Genomic DNA, 19639 nt, shown 5'->3' on the forward strand with positions numbered 1-19639 from the left:
CATAAAACATACACTGTATATTGCCATAGAATGTTAATTGAAATTAATTACATAATTATAACTTACCTGGGCCTACGTAGTGATATTTTTATAACCTTGTTTTATAAATATTGATTATAATGATGCTTTGGGAATTTTGGTAGTTTTTGGAGCTTATTTTTAATTTGAAAGACCTTTATCATTGTGTTTATATTTGCATATAGTATAAATGCTTGTTCCTCTCATGATTTAGATGCTATTTGTGATTAAGTTGTTCATCAAAATCTTCAAGGTTCATACATTTATAAAAATAAAAATCATATTTGCTGATTGAAAGCCTCCAACATGCTAATAGTATTGTCTTGAGTTGTGTGTCTATCTTTGTGGTGTCTTTTGCAAGAATAATTCAGTGTATCGAATAAGGAATTTAACATCAACTATTGAAACGAAAGATTTTAAAAATACGAAATAAAGAGACAAAGTAGTATTAAGCAAGCACCACCTTACATTCAGTCTTGCGAGGACATTTTCCTCCCTTGCTCCGCCTTGTCCACGAGGACCTGGACGGCACACCGCATTCTCCCATGCAGGAAGAGGAAGGCTGCCTTTGGGCAGCCGGCTTCCCCAGGTTCTCTGGCCCAGGGGGTCCCAGAGCCTTCTGCCCGGTGCACAGCACAGCAGCGGGGCGTGGGGTTGCCGGCCGTAGACGCCCAGGGATGGTGTTTCCCGCCTCGTTGGGCCTACCTTTACGTTTATTTTCCTAAAGCGCAGCTTGCTTTCCTCTAGGAAGTTGCTGAATTGGCTTTTGAGTTAGAGAAATTAGCTGAAATTTACGGTTAATGAGGCTTTGTTTTCTTCGCCACCCGTAGGGGCAACGCCGTGAGCTGGCCTTTGGGTTTTTATTGGTTTCCCTTGATACAAGCCTTCTCTGGATGTTTTCAAGACACAGTTTCTCCTTTTAATTCTTTTTACTTCGTATGTGGTTCTCACGAATTCATTTTTCTCGGAAACAATTACTTTCCTCAGTAAGTTGTGTTCCTCCCTCTCCTGCTTGAGGCGCGTGAAGGCTTCCCAGGCCTGAGCAGACTCTGCTGGAGGAGGCAGAGGCGGGGCAGAGCTGGCGCATCCCTGCTGGCTGCGGATCTGCCTAGAGCGGCCTGTGTCCGGGTGACGTGGCCTTCCGTTCTCTGCAGGATCTGCTCTCAGCTCTGCCAGGGCTGCCCTCGGCACTGCAGTGACCTGGGGCCCTGTTTGGGAAAGGTTCTGTTGTTTAGTTTCTAGGTTCCCAGGCTGAGACTCCAACAAAAAGACTAGCTGATCAAGTCAGTCGTGATCTGACTGTTATTTTTAGGGCATACTGTCCACAGGCCTGTTTCCCTGCATTTTTATAAGCATTACCGTGGAGAGAAAAAGCTCTCTAATATTTTTTCTGCATATTAAAAGTTTTCTGACTAAGCACATTAATACTTTAAAAAAGCAGGCCAAAGATCCAACGTCTTTCTTAATCTTAATATTACATCTTAAAAGCAGTATGAGGGGCTGGAGAGCTAGCTCAGAGGTTAAGAGCACTGGCTGCTCTTCCAAAGGTCCTGAGTTCAATTCCCAGCAACCAGACGGTGGCTCACAACCATCTATAATGAGACCTGGCGTCCTCTTCTGGCATGGAGGTGTACATACAGACAGTACATTGCATACATAATAAATAATTTTCAAAAAGCAGTATGAGTCCTTAAGAGGCCCTCACCTACTGCAGTGCCGATGGCAGATCCTGCCAAGAAATCGGAGTCACATACCACAGGGCACTTGGCCACTCTCTGGACAAAGGTGGGACTGAAGGCAGTGTAAAGGATAAACAGCAAGACAGACTTCTGTAGGCCTGGAAACCCCGCTGTTGTCCCTGATTTTTAACAAACCTGCCTTCTTCCTCTTCTTCTTCTTCTTCTTCTTCTTCTTCTTCTTCTTCTTCTTCTTCTTCTTCTTCTTCTTCTTCTTTTCTAGCGATTTATTCCAGTTTATGGGAAACAAATGTGCTTCTGGGTTGCTATTCATGAAGAATAGTCAATCTCTCATGAAAAGGCTATGACAATTTAATATTAAATTTGCGAAGAATCGCTTCATCTTACTGTTCACGTATGCAGGAGCATTATCAGCCTTAATTTGTCTTAATCCCCATAATTGCCATTATTCTCAACACGTGTGATTACACAATCAGCCTTTTCAGAACTTAAAGCAGTCACCCATTGGAACCCTGAATATGTACCTATCGAATGGTGTGCCTACCGTTTTCCAAATTCTGCAAACTGAAACAAGGTTTGAGGGTTACTCCCAGCTGGCAATGGGGTTGGCTATACAGAGACCATGTAGGACACATTTTTTATTTCTTTGGCTTGTTGCCAAGTGATAGAAGATTTTTTTTTCTTTACTGTCCACATGGTGTTTTTCATGAAATTTTGAGGCTTCTAACATATTTCCTATTAGTAATTGATCAATTTCCTCATTTCATCATGCTGTTGGACCTGGCAAACCTGCATGAGACCAAATATGAGTAGTATATAATGGATAGTTTCTACTTCTGATGGCCTGTTGCAATTGCGTAAATAAAGTCAATTCCGAGTTATCAGGAATAATTTCAGCAGCTTCAATATGAAAAACAACTCTTTCTGCATATTGAGAGTCAGTAATTAAGAGATTCAGGAAAATCTTATAATACCATAAGGATTGCATATAATTCTGATTTTTGAACTGAAGAAGGTGGGCTTTTGATCACTTGCTATTTTGTCTGATTTATAACCTGCCATTCCCATCTTGTTTGCATCGGTATGGAATGTTGGTGCCTCAGGAATTGGTGTTCCTTTACAATACGTGGAAGAATCCAGTTAGTTCTTTTTATAAACTGTATACATTTGCTTTTAGGATATTTGTTATTAATTTCTCCCAAGTAGTTACTGCAAGCTCTTTGCCAGTCTTCACTGATCACCCACAGTGATATAATCCCAGCGTTGGTAGGAAGCACTTCAGCTGGATCTGTTCCTGACGATTGACATAGTCTTATTCTACCTTTTATAATTAATTCAGAAATCTTTTCTGTGTTACGTCTTCTTTATTTTTTTTACTTTGTTTCTGTGCTAAGAAAATCCATTCTATAACACAAATTTTCCTTTGCATAATGAGCTCAGTTGGAGAATGAATTGTAGGTAAAATGACCAAAACAAAAAAAACCAATTCGATCTACACATGCATCTTGCAGTCTGTGTTCTACCAGAATTAACTCTTTTATTGCTTCAGCTGTTAGACATCTTTGACTGTTTAAAGCTGAATCTCCTTGTAATGCTTGAAACAAATTATTCAACTCATAAGTATTTAATCCAATTGTCGGCTTCAGCCAGTTAATATCTCCCATTAATTTTTGAAAATTGTTAAGAGTTTGCAGTTGGTCTCTATGGATCTGTACATTTTTATGGCCATACTTTTTGTTGACTTATTTTATAACCCAAATACGTAAGTGAATCTCCTTTTTGTATTTTTTTTTTTCTGGTTCAATCTGTAACCCCAGCATGGCAGAGTTGTGTTTCCTTAAAATTTTTTTCCTAAAGTATCTGCATTAGAATCAGCCAACCAAATAGCATCCATGTAATGATAAATGATAGATTGAGGGAATTGCTTATGAATTATTTCTAATGATTGTTACACAAAATATTGACGTAAAGTTGGACTATATAACATTCCCTGTGGCAACACCCTCCAGTGCTGTCTCTTTATTGAACGACTTTTGTTATGAGTAGGTACTGAGAAGCAAACCTTTCCCTATCTTGCTCAAGCAAAGGTATTGAGGAAAAGCAATCCTTTAAATCAATTATTATTATAGGCCAAGATCTAGCTAATAAAGAAGGTAAAGGAATTCCAGGTTGTAAAGGACCCATTGGTTCAATGACTCTATTCACTGCTCTTATATCTGATATCATCCTCCACTTTCCTGATTTCTTTTTTATAACAAACACAGGGGAATTCCACAGGCTGGTAGACTCTTCTATATGTTGAGCCTCAAGCTGCTCTTGAACCAGTGGTTCAAGTGCCTGCAGCTTTTCTTTTGTTATGGGCCACTCCTCTTGCCACACAGCTCTATTTGATAGCCACGTTAAGGGCAAGAATGTAGCTATTTCCCCAGTGTCCCCCCTTATAAATTTGGAAACGCAATCCCAGTGATGTGTGTGTGGTAGGGGTGGGCATGCACACGCCATGGTGCGTGTATGGTGGCACGAGGACAACTGTGGGAGTTGATTTTCTCCTTCAGTGGCTCCCGTGGACAGAACTCTGGTGACCAAGTTTGGATTCAGTGCCTTCATCCACTCAGCAATCTTGCCAGCCTGTCAATTTCTTTAGAAGACAAAGGTAACCTCCTAGGTTTGTTTGTGGTCTCAAAATCAAGTTGCAAGTTAGAAAGAATTCTTTTGTCACTTTTGCGTTTCCTGCTCTACAAGCAATGACTTTGTTGTTTAAGACGCTTGTACTCTCCTCGAGACATCTCTAGTTGTGTCAACCTGTCGGGTGAACCTTTTCCTTCATGGTGCCCTTGTTCCTTTGTCTTTCTTGACTGAATTTGGAGATTTTGTTATCCCTTTGATATGCAATAGAAAATTGTTCTCTGTACTTTGTACAACCATTAGTTCTTCTGACAGATTCTTGTTTAATCCTAGCTAACAGATTCAGGAAACATGCTTTTCTCTAGTAAGAGATTGAAGTTCTTTTGAATGACAGCTTGACTCAAAGATAGGCAGAAAGACAAGAAAGAAGAGGCTTGGATCAACTCCAAATTGAATAATACCAATTACCAGTCTAAGATTACATTGAATATAATATTCAGGAAATCATGAGACTCTAGCTGAGTCCGTCTGTGGAAAGGACAAGCTTAAGGGAAGTCTGAAAGGAATATTTACGTAGGAATAATTGGGTGGGAGTGCTCTCAGATGTTGTTTTGATGAGCTATATTAGTAGACAAGAGGGATAAAAGGAACGTGTCAGAAGCTTTGCACTCGTCAGGATAAATTCTGTTGGAAGAACAAAGCAGTATCAGGACTGTTGCTGCCTTTGAAATTCAACACAAAAATAGGATGTGCAGGCTCTCAAATTGCAGCTTTCATGCAGTAGTAATGAAACAGTATAATCACTGAGTAATTCTGCCACCTCTTACAGCTTTCACAGGTTGGTATATATTATAAAGGAACAATCCAAAAATCTAAATGGTATCTTGAGGTTTGGTCTATCTTATGTTATCTGCTAGATATTGAGACCTGCAGGAGAGTCAGAAAAAGAATATAGTGTTAGATAGCAGTGTATTTAGCTAAGTTCATGATGATAAAGATGACAAGTATATTTTACAACAGCAAGCTTGCAATTGCTTTTGCTAATAGTGATTTTATTTGCTGTGTATTTATAAGGTGTTTGTGGTGATTTTTTTCTTTTGGGTCTGGCTAAGATTAAAGATAAAGCAAATCCTAATGGAAGCTTTCTTGACTAAGTATAATTATTCTGGGAAGAAGGAGGTGGAAAATATTTTGAGACTTAACCAAACACTGCTGCATACATTTGTTTGTGACCTACCTTGTTTATCCATTTTCCTATAGTACAGAATTGTCTTGAATTTAAAATTAGAATTTAAAGACTATTAAAATATTTAGAATAGGAGCCTATCTGACAGTTGTCATAGTTAGCGTCAGTTGTCAACTTGACACACCTGAGAAGCAGGGACCTTCAGTTGGGGAATTGCCTCAGCTGCTTAATCTGTGGTCATGCTACTCTAGCTGGGCCTGGGCTGTGAAAGAGAGGTAGCTGAGCAAGCCAGTGGAAGGAAGCTAGAAAGCAGTGTGCATTTTTAGTCTCTTTCTGTTTCTGGTTCTTGATTCTGTTCCTGCCATTACTTAATGATGAACTGTGGTCTTTACCTTCATCAAGAAAACTTTTCTTTTCAAAAGATCAAGGCAAAAACCCACAGAAAACCACAATCAATCAAAATACAGAGTTGTGGATCATAGTCTCAATGGCTACTTCCACAGGAAGTCCCACAGCTGAGGCTTAGGGAACATTGCGGAAGAGGGGGCAGAAAGGTTGTAAGAGCTGTTGGAGTAGGGAGTGTGATGTGAGACTGTGCCTCCTAGTAACACCAGAAGATATACTATCAACATGACTGTCCAGATGTGATCTGAATAAGGGAGACACTGATGAACTTGCCAAACTGGACAGGGAAAAGCCCAAAAAGAAAAGTCATGGGTAGAGAACTCTAGGCAACTGAGGAAAGCTGGGAGAGAGTGCTCTGAATACCAATTGGTTGTCCAGGGCCATATAGTCAGACCTGAAAACATACATGTAAGCAACATACATTATACAGACTCAACAGGTTAAATATGCAAATACATGTATTAATGCAATAGCAGTTAGTGAGAAAAAAGGCCATGGATTTGAAAGGAGAGGTTGATGGGAGCATTTGTAGGGAGGAAAGGGAAGGGAGAAATTATGCAGTTATATTACAATCTTAGAAACAAAAAAAGAAAAAAAGAGCTGCTTACTCTTGACTCCACTAAGGGTTATTTGGTGCTTGGTTGATTAACTTGGTCATAAAAAGTTTATTCTCTAGATTAGATGTTGGAAATCTACAACCTGTGAGTCAAATCTTTGGTTTGTGTGTGTGTGCTGGTCAGGTTTTATTGGAGCTCAGCTATGCTAACTCACTTACGTGTTATTGCAGCAGCCATTGATGTTCCAGCAGTAATACTGTGTAGCTGCTGTAGAGATCATGTGATCTATGAGGATTAAAATATTTATGAGGTGAATCTTTGAGGAAAGATAATTTCAAGAAATAAGGGAAATAAGTATTAGTCAATATCATCCTTTAAAAATTTTAAAAAATGTGTTTTGAATTGAAATAGAATTACATTACTTTCCATCCTCTCTCCCTCTAGCCCCTCTCAGCTTCCCTCCCACAGATCCTTCCCATGTCCTCTTTTCCACGTTGATAGTCTTAATCTGTGATTATTATTGATACATATCTGTATATATGTATATCTATGCACAAATATGCATAGCCACAACTTGCTGAAAAGATGCGTTCACTGTTTAAGTTTTTGTAATTAGATTGTGTTAAGAGTCTGTGGAGACTAATAAGGCTTGGCTGTGTTAATTTTGCTTTGTCATAAGAAAGAAACCATAAAACAACTAAGGACAAAACATGGGTATTGCAAGTTTAGTCTCCCTTCCTTCTTACCATAAGACAATAAGAGCATGGCTTTGCTGCAAGGACCAAGAAGTGTAAGTTCTAGCTTTTGTAATCATGTTGTCTCCTCTTGTTTTGTGTGGCATTCACCATCATAGTCATGTATGTAAAGTCTATACTAACCATAGCAGGAGTAAGAAAGGTAAAGTAGTCTATACAAACCGCAACAGATGTGAAGGCAAGTCTCGATTTGTTTCTTGGACTCTAGTACTAAGGGTTCATGAGGAGGCCTGTTTTTTATTTTTTTTATTTTTTACTTTTAGAAGAAATGTGGATCCCCACATTTTGAAGGAAACTTGAAAATCTAGAGATGATGAGATTGGTGCACCGTCATAAGAGATGACACTTATGTAGTTATATTACAATCTTAGGAAAAAAAAAAAGAAAAAAAGAGCTGCTTACTCTTGACTCCACTAAGGGTTATTTGGTGCTTGGTTGATTATTCCTCATTCCTCAAGAATTTGTGAAGCCTGTTCCCCTCCACGGAAGGAGCTAGCTCTCACTGGCAAACGGGACAAACAGCTCTCTGTGAAGCACGTGCTGGCCTCCAGTCTCCCTCAGTATCACAAGCACCTGTTCCACATGTCAGAGTCCCTGCTGGCATCCTGGTTCTTGTCATATAGTGCCTTACCTTAAACTTGATCTGCTTATGGGCTTCTCCCCCTCCCTTCTCACTCTCCTTATATCCCTGCTATCTCTTTCTATCCTCTCTGTTCCCCACCCGTCTCTCCTTTCCTTTCATGGCTAAGTCCAATCTGCTAGCCTTGTTCAATCTCTCCTTTTTCTGTCTGCTCTGGGCTGTCCCAGAAGCCTGGGTGCTTCTCTCCAATAAAATTTCCTGCTTTCCATACCTTGGAGTGTCCATGTCCTATATAGTTTGTGTTTTATTTTGTTTTTAAAGTTTTGTTTTACCAGAACACGAATTTCAAAGGCTGAGTTATTTTACTCGACAGGATTTAGATCACTTTGAAACTTAGCATCTTATCCCTTCAAGTTACTGTTAAACTGACTGTAAAGCTAGAGAAGAGAAGGAAAATAACCTTACATTTTTAAACTTAGCATCTTATTCCTTCAAGTAACTGTTAAACTAACTGTAAAGCTAGAGAAGAGAAGGAAAATAACATTTTTAAAATTGAGATTGGTTACTTTGTACTACGCTTTTCAGCCCCTGAAGTTGTTACAGAAACAGTTCTACAGTGAGATAATACTAGAAAAGGCTTAGCTCTTTATGTGAACAGCCCCACTTGAAATAATTTTATTCACAGTAAAGTTAATTCTCTTGTAGTCTCACTAAGTTCTCCTGTTTGTTAAATATAGCAGATTTTCTCAGGAATGTTCCCCTTTTTATAGCTGCTACTTCAAGGCATTAACTAAGTTTTATATGTAGTTTGTTCTATCAAAAGCAGAATATACTTTTTTGCTTTCTTATTTATTTTTAATTAGTCTGGGATTTCAGTACAGACAGACATCAGTCTCCTCTCTTCACACCCAGGAGACCAAGTCACATAGGGACACGAAGTAGCTTGCTTACGACTGCACATTGAGTCCATGTGAGATTAGGAACCTAAATGCTGAATTTACCTTGTTTTGTATATTTATAGAACCAGATGATAAGGGTTGGAGAGTGATTAACGTCTGGAAACAGGTATCATGGAAGATGTAGGGTTGTTTCACTTGCTTCAATTTCTTGTTATTGAGAGATTCTGAGTGTTTTCTTACTAGGACTTGGGGATAGTGGGAGGAGAGGTGTAAGACCTTGTGAGGTACAGCTAGCATTACTCAGGGATGGGAAAATGCAACAAAGATAGATTTAGAGGTAGAGGGGACATATTTACAAGCAACAAATTTGGTTTTCATTCCTTGACTAAGTTGCTGATTAGCTTGCACCTGGCAGAGACCCAAAAGGCTTTTCGGCCCTTCTCAGTTGAACCAGCCATCAAAGTAAACAGTAGTTAGCTCTTCCTGACTGACTCTCCAGAAGGCCTTCTGTATTCAGCTGTGGTTTGAACGGAAGGGGTGGCCTGGACTATCTCTGCCAGTAACCTTGGTGCCACCTCTGGCTCTTGCCAGATACCAACAGAATTCTTACTTCCTGAAATAGAATCTTGTTTCTATGATTTTTTTTTTTTTCATTTTGTAATTTAGGGCCTTTCAGAAGTCAGTGTTCCATCATCTTGGGGGTTTGTTAGGCATTTATTAATCATTCCAATTTTGTGTGCATTTTACTTGTTAGTTCTTAGAGATCATGCTTGTATCAAAAAAGTCTTAGTTTTTTTGAGACTGTACAGGAGACCTGAACAAATCAATTATCTAAATATAGCACTTCTGGGATATCAATACTTCCTGTTGCTTAGGTTATGATTTTTGAATACTTGATGTTTTCTTTTTGTTGAGTGCACACATGAATAACCTTATGGTGAATTTGGTTCTCTTGCAGTCTAAAGCGGTTGGCCTGTTAGATGTGGATGTGTATGGTCCTTCCATTCCAAAGATGATGAACCTGAAAGGAAATCCAGAATTATCACCAGGTGAGTACGGAGGGATGCATGGTACCCACTCTTCACTTGCCGGGACTGTGTGTGCTCCGCATGTCATGTAGAGGAGCATTCAGAGGTCATGTGGCATCATGTTCAATCTCAGTTCTGCGTAGATCTGACCAACGGTGTAGTTCCTTTGCACCTTACAGTGCCTTGGCCCCTATTCATGCAAAAAGGTCACAGCTGCTGTGAGCAGTAATATAAATGCAGCAGAATTTAGCACAATTCATGGCACCAGTACATGATTAAATTAAGTATCCATTGTTTATGTTAAATATTACTTATATAAGAATATTTGAATAGAAATATATTTGTAGTAAATGAAATTTCTATTTTACAAACAGATTTTTGTCAGATTTTTCTTAGAGCATTTGTAAACACCCAAAACCAATGGTTTGCTGCTCCATAGTTTTATTGCCATCCTTACAGGAAGAGGAAGGTTTTTGAATAAATCTTTAGTATTTTCACTGTTCTTGTTACTGTGTATTTGATACACTACCAAATATAAAGTCTTCAGTATAGTTTTATGTAGTCATAAAAATGGTAAAAACTGGTTATTAAAAATGGATTTATGTTAAAATATTCTAAATAAAATTAATTTCTAGCTGTGATGAATAATTGAATAATAATAACAAAATTGAATAATTTTGTTTTTTATAGGTGCATTTTTTATCTGTGTAGAACAAAATATATGTACTGATCTATTTATTAGATTATTTAGATTATAGTATTATAGTTATTAGATTATTTAGGTTATAGTATTATTTTTATTGTAATTAAGAATTATTTAAACTTTGTTTGCTCGTTAAGGTGGGTATGTATGTGATTTATGTTCGGGCATCAATTGTGCTGACGTCTGGGTTATTCTTTCTGAACAGTTGACTCCAGGGGTCTTAGAAGGCCAGCAGCCCCTCATGTGGTTGTTTCCTCTTCTCCTGAAAGGTCAGGGAAAAGGCTTTTGCTTCTGGTGCAGCAGTTTGCAAACATGCGACATGAATAACGATGTTAGTGTCAACCAGGGAAGAGTGCCAGTGACTTCCGGCATTCTGAGTGTCCGTGCCTTTAAGGATGAGTGTGAAAGCTGACCCACATGACACAGCTGTGATGCAGAGCACAGTCTGCTCAGTGTGAATGTCTGAGGTGGCCTTCAGTGTGCTGGAAACCCGGGAAACAGATGACTTAGGCCTTCATTCACAAGTGGGAATTCTTAACCCTAAGTACTAAGTTGTCTTTTGAGTCTTAGAAAAACTTGCTTCTGTTGTCTTTATAGGCCTCGTTTTGACATTTCTTTACTTTGTCATGTTAACTTTCCCTGTTACATGCTTACAAGGAATACAGTACATATAAAATTATTAGGTAACCATACAGATAAACTATGAGACACGTGTTTCAGCAGTTCTGGCTTCAGAGAGATTCTGGTGAACTGGCCTTCCTCTTCTGGGACTCAGCTGGGAACCCTGGGGGCCAGACAGCTTTAGCATTGCCTCTTTTCTTCATTATTTAAATGAATAATGCGATAATGTGGTTTTCATCGATTTTCTCATTAAGAAACCCAGTGGTAAAGTGCATAGATTATACATTATTCCTATCCTCTTCATATGTTTTTTTTCTTGTAGAGAGAATTCCACAACTTGTGGAATTATGACATTATAGACTTGACTACCAAGAGACATTTTGTATTTGATCTAGAAAAGTGAATCAGGAATTGATGGAAAAACCCATGTTTATAATAGTTTTTTTTATTTTTTATTATAATTGAAAATAGATTCTTCTCTTATACAATGCATACTAACTACAGTTTCCCCTACTTCTACTTTTTTCCTCCCTCTCCTCTACCCTATATCCACTACCTCCCTGTTTCCTCTGCAGAAAAGAACAGGCCTCCAAGAGACAACAGCAAAACAGGACCAAACAAGATACAGGAGGACAAGGCAAAAGCCCTTATATTGAGGTTAGACAAGGCAACTCAATAGGAGGAAAAGAGTCCCAAGAGCAGGCAAAAGAGTCAGAGTTACACCTGCTTCCACTGTGAGGGGTCCCATAAAAACAACAAAACAAGTTAACAACCATAAAATGTACTCAGGACCTGGTGCAGATCTTTGCAGGCCTTGTGATTGCCACTTCAGTCTCCATGTGCCCATATGAACACTGCTTAGTTGACCTGGTGGTCTATGTTCTCTTGATGTCTTCCATCTCTGATTGCTACAGTTTTTTTCCCCTACTTCTGAGGGGTACTCTGATCTCCAAAGGGAGGAGATTTAAACATTCTCCCTCATAATGCTCTGTACCCACTCCTATTTGCTAACGAGACTGGGATATTCAGAATCTGGCTTCTGGCCACTCAGGCAGTGTTAGGTATGGATTCCCTGTCATGGCATGGGGCTCAACTTAAACTACATGTTGGTTGGCCACTTCCACAAGTTGTTGACATCCAGCCTTACTCCAAGATGGTCTGACAGGATGCAGAGGTTATTTCATTTTTGTATAATCTGTTGAGATTCACTTTTTAATTTTTATTCTATTTTTAATTTATTACGGTTTATTCACTTTGTATCCCAGCTGTAGCCTCCTCCCTCAGCCCCCCAATCCCACCCTCTCTCCCTCTTCTTCTCCCATGCCCCTTCCCCAGTCCAATGATAGAGGAGGGCCTCCTTCCCTTCCATCTGATCCTAGCCTATCAGGTCTCATTAGGACTGGCTGAATTATCTTCCTCTGTGGCCTGGTAAGGCTTCCTGCCCTTCAGGGGGAGATGATCGAAGAGGTAGCCACTAAGTTCATGTCAGAGACAGCTCCTGTTCCCCTTATTAGGGAGCCCATTTGGAGACTGTGCTGTCATTGCCTACATCTGTGCAGGAGTTCTAGGTTATGTCCATGAATGGTTCTTGGTTGGAGTAGCAGTCTCAGAGAAGACCCTATGCCCAGATTTTTTGGTTCTGTTGCTTTCCTTGTGGAGCTCCTGTCCCCTCCAGGTCTTTCTATCTCCCCCTTCTTTCATAAGATTCCCTGCACTCTGTCCAAAGTTTGGCTATGATTCTCAGCATCTGCTCTAATACACTGCTGGGTAGAGTTTTTCAGAGGCCCTCTGTGGTAGGCTCCTGTCCTGTTTCCTGTTTTTTCCCTCTTCCAAAGTCTATCTCATTTGCCTTTCTGAGGGAGGATTGATCATCTTACCCTGGGTCCTTCTACTTGCTTAGCTTCTTTAACTGTACAGATTTTAGTATGTTTATCCTATATTATATGTCTAATATCCACTTATAAGTGTGTATATATCATGCATGTCTTTCTGCTTCTGGGATACCTCACTCAGGATAATCTTTTCTAGTTCCCACCATTTGCCTGCAAATTTCATGATTTCCTTGTTTTTAATTGCTGATTAGTATTCCATTTTGTAAATGTACCACAATTTCTGTATCCATTCCTCTGTTGATGGACATCTGGGTTGTTTCTAGATTCTGGCTGATACAAATAAAGCTGCTACAAACATGGTTGAGCAAATGTCCTTGTTGAATACTTGAGCATATTTTGGATGTATGCCTAGGAGTGGTACAGCTGGATCTTGAGAAAGGGCTATTCCTAGCTATCTGAGAAAGAGCCAGATTGATTTCCAGAGTGGTTGTACAAGTTTACATTCCCACCAGCAATGGAGGAGGGTTCCCCTTTCTCCACATCCTCTCCAGCATGTGTTGTCACTTGAGTTTTTGATCTTAGGCATTCTGATTGGTGTAAGGTGAAATCTCAGGGTCATTTTGATTTGTATTTCCCTGATGACTGAGGACAATGAACATTTCTTTGTTTCTCTACCAGCCATTCAGTATTCCTCTATTGAGAATTCTCTGTTTAGCTCTGTTCCCCATTTTTTAATTGGATTACTTGATTTGTTGCTGTTACCTTCTTGAGTTCTTTATATATTCTAGATACTAGCCCTCTTTCAAATAGTGGTTTGGTGAAGATCCTTTCCCAGTCTGTAGGCTGTCAGTTTGTTCTGATGACAGTGTCTTTTGCTTTATAGAAGCTTTTCAGTTTCATGAGGTCCCATTTATTGATTGTTGCTCTTAGAGCCTGTGCTGTTGTTGTTCTGTTCAGGAAGTTGTCTCCTGGGCCAATGAGTTCAAGGATCTTCCTCACTTTTTCTTCTAACCGGTTTAGTGTGTCTGGTTTTATATTGAGGTCTTTGATCTAGTTAGACCAGCACCATTTGTTGAAGATGCTATGTTTTTTCCATTGTATGGTTTTGGCCTCTTTGTCAAAAATCAGGAGTCCATAAGTGTGTGGGTTTATTTCTGGGTCTTCTACTCAGTTCCGTTGCTCCACAAGGTCTATTTCTATGCCAGTCCTTGCAGTTTTTATTACTGTTGCTCTGTAGTACACTTTGAGATCAGGGATGGAGGTACCTCCAGAAAATCTTTTATTGTAGAAGATTGTTTTAGCTATTCTAGGTTTCTTGTTATTCCATATGAAGTTGAGAAGTTTTCTTTCAAGGTCTGTAAAGAATTGTGTTGGTAATTTGTTTGGAATTGCCCTGAATCTGTAGTTTGCTTTTGGTCAGATGGCCATTTTTACTCTGTTAATCCTGCCAAGCCATGAGCATGGGAGGTCTTTCCATCTTCTGATATCTTTTTCTATTTCTTTCTTCAGAGACTTCAAGTTTTTTCTTACAAGTCTTTCAGTTGCTTGGTTAGAGTTATGCCAAGATACTTTATGTCCTTTGTGGCTATTGTAAAGGGTGCTTTTTTCCCTAATTTCTTTCTCAGCCCTTTTGTCTTTTGTATACTGGAGGGCTACTGATGTTTTTTTTTTTTTTTTTTTTTTTTTTTGAGTTAATTTGTATCCAGCCACTTTGCTGAAGGTGTTTATCAGCTGTAGGAGTTCCTTGGTAGAATTTTTGGGGTCACTTATGTATACTATTACATCCTCTGCAAATAGTGATACTTTGACTTCTTCCTTTCCGATTTGAATCCCCTTGTTCTCCTTTAATTATCTTATTGCTCTAGCAAGGAATTCATAAAGAACTATGTTGAAGAGAGAGGGAGAGAGTGGGCAGCCTTGTCCCTGATTTCAGTGGGATTGATTTAAATTTCTCTCCATTTAGTTTGATGTTGTCTATAGGCTTGCTGTGTATTGCCTTTACTATGTTTAGGTAGGTGCCTTGTATCCCTGATCTCTCCAAGACTTTAACATGGATGGGTGTTGGCTTTTGTCAAATGCTTTTTCGGGATCTAAAGAGATGATAATGTGGTTTTTTCTTTTCAGCTTGTTTATATGGTGGATTACATTGATGGATTTCCATATATTGAACCATCCCTATATGCCTGGGATGATGCCTACTTGGTCATAGTGGATGATATCTTTGATATGTTCTTGTATTTGGTTTGCCAGTATTTTCTTGAGTATTTTTACATCAATGTTCATAAGGCAGATTGGCCTGAAATTCTTTTTCTTTGTTGGGTCTTTGTGAGGTTTAGGTATCAAGGTGACTGTGTCTTCATAGGATGAGTTTGTTTCTATTTTGTGGAATATTTTGAAGAGAATTGGAGTTAGGTCTTCTTTGAAGGTCTGGTAGAATTCTGCGCTGAAACCATCTGGCACTGGGCTTTTTTTTGGATGGAAGACTGGTGATGACCGCTTCTATTTCCTTAGGGGATATAGGACTATTTAATTTATTTACCTGGTCTTGATTCAGCTTTGGTAAGTGGAATTGATCAAGAAAATTGTCCATTTCATTTAGATTTTCAAATTTTGAGGTGTATAGACTTTTGAAGTAAGTCCTAATGATTGTTTGGATTTCCTCAGAGTCTGTTGTTATGTCTCCCTTTTCATTTCTGATTTTGTTGATTTGGATAGTGTCTCTCTGTCTTTTAGTTAGTTTGGCTAAGGGTTTGTTTATCTTGTTGATTTTCTGAAAGAACCTGCTCTTGGCTTTGTTGATTCTTTTAATTGTTCTCTTTGTTTCTAGTTTATTGATTTCAGCCCTGAGTTTGATTATTTCCAGGCATCTACTTCTCTTGGGTGTATCTCTCCCCCGCACCCCAACAGGGCTTTCAGGTGAGCCATTAAGCTGCTTGTATGAGATGTTTGGAGTTTCTTTTTGAGGGCACTCCGCGCTATGAACTTTGCTCTTAGCACTGCTTTCATTGTCTCCCATAAGTTTGGGTATATTGTGCCTTCATTTTCATTGAGTTCTAGGATGACTTTAATTTCTTTCTTTATTTCTTCCCTGACCCAGCTTTCATCAAGTAGCAAGTTGTTCAGTTTCCATGTGTGTGTAGGCTTTTTGCTTTTTCTGTTGTTGTTGAGGTCCAGCTTTCATTCATGGTGGCTGATAGGATACAAGGGATTATTTCAATCTTCTTGTATATGTTGAGGCTTGCTTTGTGACCAACCATATGGTCTATTTTAGAGAATGTGGTGCTGAGAAGAAGGTAAATTCGTTTGTGTTTTGGTGGAATGTTCTCTAGATGTCTGTTAGGTCCAGTTGATTCATGACATCTGTTAGAGTCATTGTTTATTTGTTTAATTTCTGTTTTGTTGAGCGGTCCTTTGTTGAGAGTGGGGTGTTGAAGTTTCTCACTATTAATATGTGGGGATCTATGTGTGGTTTATGTTTTATTAATGTTTCTTTTACAGATGTGGGTGCCCTTGTATTTGGGGCATAGATGTTCAGGATTGTGATGTCTTCCTGGTGGAATTTTCCTTTGATGAATAGGAAGTGACCTTTTCCATCTCTTTTAATTTTGGTTGAAAGTCTATTTTATTAGATATTAGAATGGCTACTCCTTCTAGTTTCTTGGATCCATTTGCTTGGAAAACCATCTTCCTGCCCTTTACTTTCAGGTAACATCTATCTTTGTGACTTAGGTGTGTTTCTTGTATGCAACCGAGTGTTGGGTCTTGTTTATGCATCCATTCTGTTAGTCTGTGTCTTTTTATTGGAGACTTGCGTCTATTGATATTAAGGGAGATTAATGACCAGTGGTTGTTAGATCCTTTTATTTTGATGTTAGTTGTGGTAGTGTTTGTGTGCCTGGCTACTTTTAGTTTTCCTGTAGTGAGGTTATTTATTTCCTGTGTTTTCCTGAATGTACTTAGCTTTCTTTGGTTGTATTTTTCCTTCTAGTATCTTCTATAATGCTGGATTTGTGTGTAGGTATTGTTGGAATTAGTTTTTGTCGTTGAATATCTTGTTTTCCCCATCTTTGATGACTGAAAGTTTTGCTGGGTATAGTAGCCTGGGCTGACATCTGTGTTCTCTTAGGGTTTGCACAATATCTATCCTGGCCCTTCTGGCTCTCATAGTCTCTGTTGATAAGTTAGGTGTGATTCTGATTTGCCATTTCCCTTGCAAGTTTTAGTATTTTTTTCTTTGTTCTGTATACTTACTGTTTTGGTTATTATGTGGCGGGAGGATTTTCTTTTCTGTTCTAATTTATTAGATGTTCTGTAGGCTTCTTGTATGCTTATAGGCCTCTCCTTGGGGAAATTTTCTTCTATGATTTTGTTGAAAATAATTTTTGGGCCGTGGAGATGGGAATCTTTTTTTTCCTCTATTCCCATTATTTTCTGGTTTTGTCTTTCCATATTGTCTTGGATTTCTTGGATGGTTCATGTCAGTAATTTTTTAGATTTAACATTGTCTTTGACAGATACATCGATTTTTTTCCATTGTATCTTCCACACCTGAGATTCTTCCTCCCATCTCTAGTATTCTGTTGGTTATGCTTACCTCTGTAATTCCTGTTTTCTTCCTTAAGTTCTTCTTCTCCGTGATTTCCTCTGTTTGTGTTTTCTTTAATTTTTTTCCTATTCTATCTTCAGATCTTGAGCCATTTTTTAAATCTCCTTAACCTGTCTGACTGTATTTTCCTTTAATTCCTTCACCTGTTGGTTTAAACATTCCCCTCTTTTATTTCTTTCAGTGATTTATTTCCTCTCTGAAGGCCACAAACTGGCTGCATCTTCCTGTATTTCTTTACGGATGGCCACAATCTGTTTGACTTTATCTTCCTCTATTTCTTTTCGCATTTTATTTATTTCCTCTATTATCCTCTTCATATGTATAGATGTAAGGTCATCTTCCTGAATTTCACTTATGATATGGTGTCCAGGGCTACTTGCCCCTGGATAACTGGGTTTTGGAGATGCCATTTTGCTTTGGCTTTTGTTGGTTGTGTTTTTACACTGGTCTCTACCCATCTGGCTGTCTCAGGTGTTCGCTGTTAATTTCTGATGCCTGCTGGAATCCTGGGGTGGGGAGAATCCTCTTGGCAGGAAGATGGTTGTTCCTGAAGGAGGCCTCCTTGGCTTTTTTAATATGGTCACCCAATGGCCAATGCGTCTCAGGAATTGCCACAGCTTACCTCACACAGGTGTGTGGACCAGTGTGGTAATTGTGATTGTTGGTAGTCAGGGCAACTCTCCTCTTACTAGGAGAAGTCCTGGATATAGCTGCCCCGACACTGGGTTTCCTGCTCTGAATTTAGTGAGCTGTTGCTGCTGCTCTTACCCTGTGTTTGCTGGGCGCAGCCCTCTTAAAGAACCAGGGAGCCCTGCAGTTTGGTCAGTTTATCTAGGGAGACAGGTTGCGCCTTGGAGCAGTGTCTGGGGGCTGATCCCATGGATCTCAGGCTTCTGTATGTCTGAGTTTGGAGTTCTGTGCCCCAGTACCCAAGCGGTAACCAGTGGCAGGTGAGCACAGCATTCAGGCGTGCAGCAGGAGGCTAGAGCCTGGAGCCTGCGGGAACCCAGGGACTTTTCTGGGGAATAACTGGGTGTCCTGAGGTCGGACCTGATGTTTCCTTCACCATGGGATTTCCTCCTGTCAGAGAAACCTAGTCTCTAGTGCCCTGGGGCCCACAGTTCTTTTTGGGAAGGTGAGTCGGGCATGCAGACAGGTCTCTGGGCTGGCGGCTGAGTGCCTGCTGGACCCTGGGACCTTTTCCAGGGATTGTCTGTGTGACCTGCGGTCGGTCCTGATTGCTTCCTTCACCGTGGGGTTTTCTGTCTATTGAAAATCGCAGTCTCTGGTGTTGTGGTGCCCACAGTTCAGTCTGGGATGGTGATCAGAGCACACAGGTGTGCAGCTCTTGGCTGGCAACCAACCGCCTGCCAGGACCCAGGAACTCCCCCAGGGTTTAGCTGGGTGGCCTGAACCTGACTGCTTCCCACATGGTGGGGTTCCTCTCACCTGGGAAACACAATCCTTGGTATTTTAGGGCCCAGAGTTGGGTCTGTTGGTCACTGTGCAGTCACTGCTGTCCTGCTTGTCTGGCACAGTGTCCTCTTGGTGCCACTATCTTGCCTCCCTCCTCCATTAATGATTCTTAATTCCTTTTATGTTGGTGGTGATGGTGGTATGTTTGTGTGTATGTGTGTTTGTGTGTATGTGTATGTGTGTGTGTTTTAGTCTTTCTGGTTTTGCTGGTGTGAGAGTATGTGAAACAAGTAAGTCTTGTGTTTGCTGTGTGTAGCTAACCTCCTTGCTGTGGATTTTTTCTTTAGCATCTTCTGTAGGGCCAGATTTGTAGATAGATATTGTTTAAGTTTGACTTTTTCATGGAATGTTGTATTTTCTCTGTCTGTGGTGATTGAAGGTTTTGCTGGGCATAGTGTCTAGGCTGGCACCTGTGGTCTCAGAGCTTGCAGCACATGTCCAAGCCCTTCTGGCTTTTAGAGCCTCCATTGAGAAATCAGACATAATTCTAATAGGTCTGCCTATTACTTGACCTTTTTCTTTGCAGCTTTTAATATTCTTTCCTTGTTCTATATAGTTAGTGTTTTGATTATTTTATGATAAGAGGACTTTATTTTCTGTATGCTTCTTATACCTTATTTAGGTTATGATTTAGGCAGATCCTTATTTAGG

At 39.7% G+C, this 19639-nt stretch overlaps 1 protein-coding gene across 3 annotated transcripts in view; it reads left to right on the top strand.

Annotated features, from left to right (window-relative positions):
• Nubpl (NUBP iron-sulfur cluster assembly factor, mitochondrial) overlaps nt 1-19639 on the top strand; it is a 208702-nt gene that overhangs the window by 36525 nt on the left and 152538 nt on the right. For all 3 annotated transcript variants that reach the window (XM_060387483.1, XM_060387484.1, XM_060387485.1), the window contains exon 4: nt 9681-9771. In XM_060387483.1, coding sequence (XP_060243466.1) covers nt 9681-9771 — 91 coding nt within the window. The remainder of the gene's footprint in view (nt 1-9680; nt 9772-19639) is intronic.

The sequence above is a fragment of the Meriones unguiculatus genome, chromosome 7 (assembly GCF_030254825.1).
Source record: "Meriones unguiculatus strain TT.TT164.6M chromosome 7, Bangor_MerUng_6.1, whole genome shotgun sequence".
In the NCBI taxonomy this organism is placed as follows: domain Eukaryota; kingdom Metazoa; phylum Chordata; class Mammalia; order Rodentia; family Muridae; genus Meriones; species Meriones unguiculatus.